This window comes from Alternaria infectoria (assembly GCF_024043175.1).
Source record: "Alternaria infectoria strain BMP 0036 chromosome Unknown scaffold_14, whole genome shotgun sequence".
In the NCBI taxonomy this organism is placed as follows: domain Eukaryota; kingdom Fungi; phylum Ascomycota; class Dothideomycetes; order Pleosporales; family Pleosporaceae; genus Alternaria; species Alternaria infectoria.
The window spans coordinates 774978-777000 of NW_026250703.1; the positions used below are offsets into that span (position 1 = coordinate 774978).

The 2023-nt window shown below is 55.5% G+C and overlaps 1 protein-coding gene across 1 annotated transcript; it reads left to right on the plus strand.

Annotated features, from left to right (window-relative positions):
* Positions 1 to 758: 758 nt before the first annotated feature.
* Positions 759 to 1647, plus strand: J4E92_008015 (uncharacterized protein; the record flags this gene model as incomplete). Its single annotated transcript, XM_051499373.1, has 2 exons — positions 759 to 764; positions 847 to 1647. 2 exons carry the CDS (start codon positions 759 to 761, stop codon positions 1645 to 1647), a joined length of 807 nt encoding a protein of 268 aa, XP_051350622.1.
* Positions 1648 to 2023: the final 376 nt, after the last annotated feature.

A 2023-nucleotide genomic window follows, 5' to 3' on the forward strand; every position in this document is an offset into this window, starting at 1 on the left:
ACCCGGCGCGTCGTTCGCTTACAATAGCAGTAAAGCGGCTGTTACGCATATGACGAAGATGCTGGCTACGGCGTTTGTGCCTTACGGTATCCGTTGTAATGTACTTGCGCCGGGCATTTTCCCGTCAGAGCTCGCGATGGGCATTATTGGATCGTTGGAGAAGGGACCCAATGGGGAGGTGGATACGAGTGTTGTACCGGAGGGCAGGACGGGCAAGGAGGAGGATATTGCGGGCGCGGTGTTGTGGATGGCGGGGAGGGCTGGGGGGTATTTGAATGGGAGTGTGGTTGTGGTTGATGGGGGGAGGTTGGGTATGTTGGCTTCTACGTATTGATGTTGTTAGCAGGAAGGTATTGAGATGGGATCGTTTGCGTCTTGCGTAGTCACTGTGGAATTCGAGATGGATATAGTCTAGGGAGGGTGCATGGTGTTTACATTAGGCGTGTGCCCTGAGTGACGCAAGCCGCCCCCACTAGCGCGTTTCTCCCTGCATTTGCGGAGTTGAAGACACACCTCCGAAGACGCTTGCTACACCTCGACTACCATGCGCGCGTGCTGACCACGCGACCATGCCTGCTCCAACACACAGGCTCAATTCCAATGAGCTGTTGAATTCGCCTGGTTTCCTCGGCGCGGCCGCGCGCTTCTGGCAGGTGAGCGAATTCACAACGAGGCGTGGTTTACGCATGGATAGAGATAGCTAACACACATCTGCAGCGCTCGTATGCCTCGGATTATGTTGGCATTGCCATCTTAGTATGCGGGTACATACTGGTGCGTAATCACAACACCGGAATAAACCCTCGCGGTTCCAACAAGAAAGCAAGACTGACAAACTAGACACAGATACAATTCCTCGCCGAACCCTTCCACCGCATGTTCTTCCTCGACAACCTCGCCATCAACTACCCCCACGCAGAACACGAACGCGTCCCCGTCTCCTGGCTCTTCATCTACGCCGGCGCCGTGCCCCTCGGCGTCCTCATCGCCTGGGCCCTTGTCCTGCGCCCCGGAACACACAAAGCGCACGTTACAATTTTCGGCTGGTTCATCAGCATGATCCTCACCATGTTCATCACCGACGTGATTAAAAACGCTGTTGGCCGTCCCCGCCCCGATCTCATCGCTCGCTGCAAACCCGCTCCTGGCACGCCCGCACACCAACTCGTCACCTTTGACGTCTGCACCGAAACGAATCATCACGTTTTACACGACGGGTGGCGCAGTTTCCCAAGCGGACATAGTAGTTTCTCCTTCAGCGGCCTCGGCTACCTCGCCCTCTTCATCGCAGGCCAATGCCACGTCTACCGCCCGCGCGCCGACCTCGCCCGCGTCCTCCTCGCTCTCGCACCTCTGCTTGGCGCAGCGCTTATTGCGATTTCTCGTTGTGAAGACTATAGACACGATGTTTATGATGTTAGTGTGGGGTCCGTGTTGGGTATGGCTGTGGCGCATTATACGTATAGGAGGTATTATCCGGCACTGCGCAATCGGGGGTGTGCGGACCCGTTTCCTAATCCTGCGGATGAGAAGGGCTGGGGGAAGGTTAAGGGGGATGAGGAGAGTTTGAGGAATGCGGAGGAGTTTGAACTGAGTGATCTGGAGGAGGGGGATGAGGAGGGGAGGATGTTGAATGGGCGGCGGTGAGGATGTATGGGTTTATACGGAGGTGTTATATCATGGACTGAGATTGGTATCTCTATCATATCATATCACATCGTATCATACGCAAATCGCAGGAGTACGAGGGGTTCAAGGCCCCTGTGCGCTGTTCAAGCCCCGCAATTCGTCCAGAAGCTTAGTCCGTTCAAGCTCATACCGTTGCTTTTGTACGTCATCCGCGCCAGATGCGCCTCTTCGCTCTCTCTGATCAAGCCGGCGGTTTTCTGCTTGGTCCAACTGGCTGATCAGTGCAGGTATCTCTTTCACCCGATTCTGCGGTCCCGCGTTACTCTGGCCCGTTGGGCCCACTGTAGCTTCCAAAGGTGTCAGTGAAGGGCGATAGCAAGAAGAAAGGTGACTC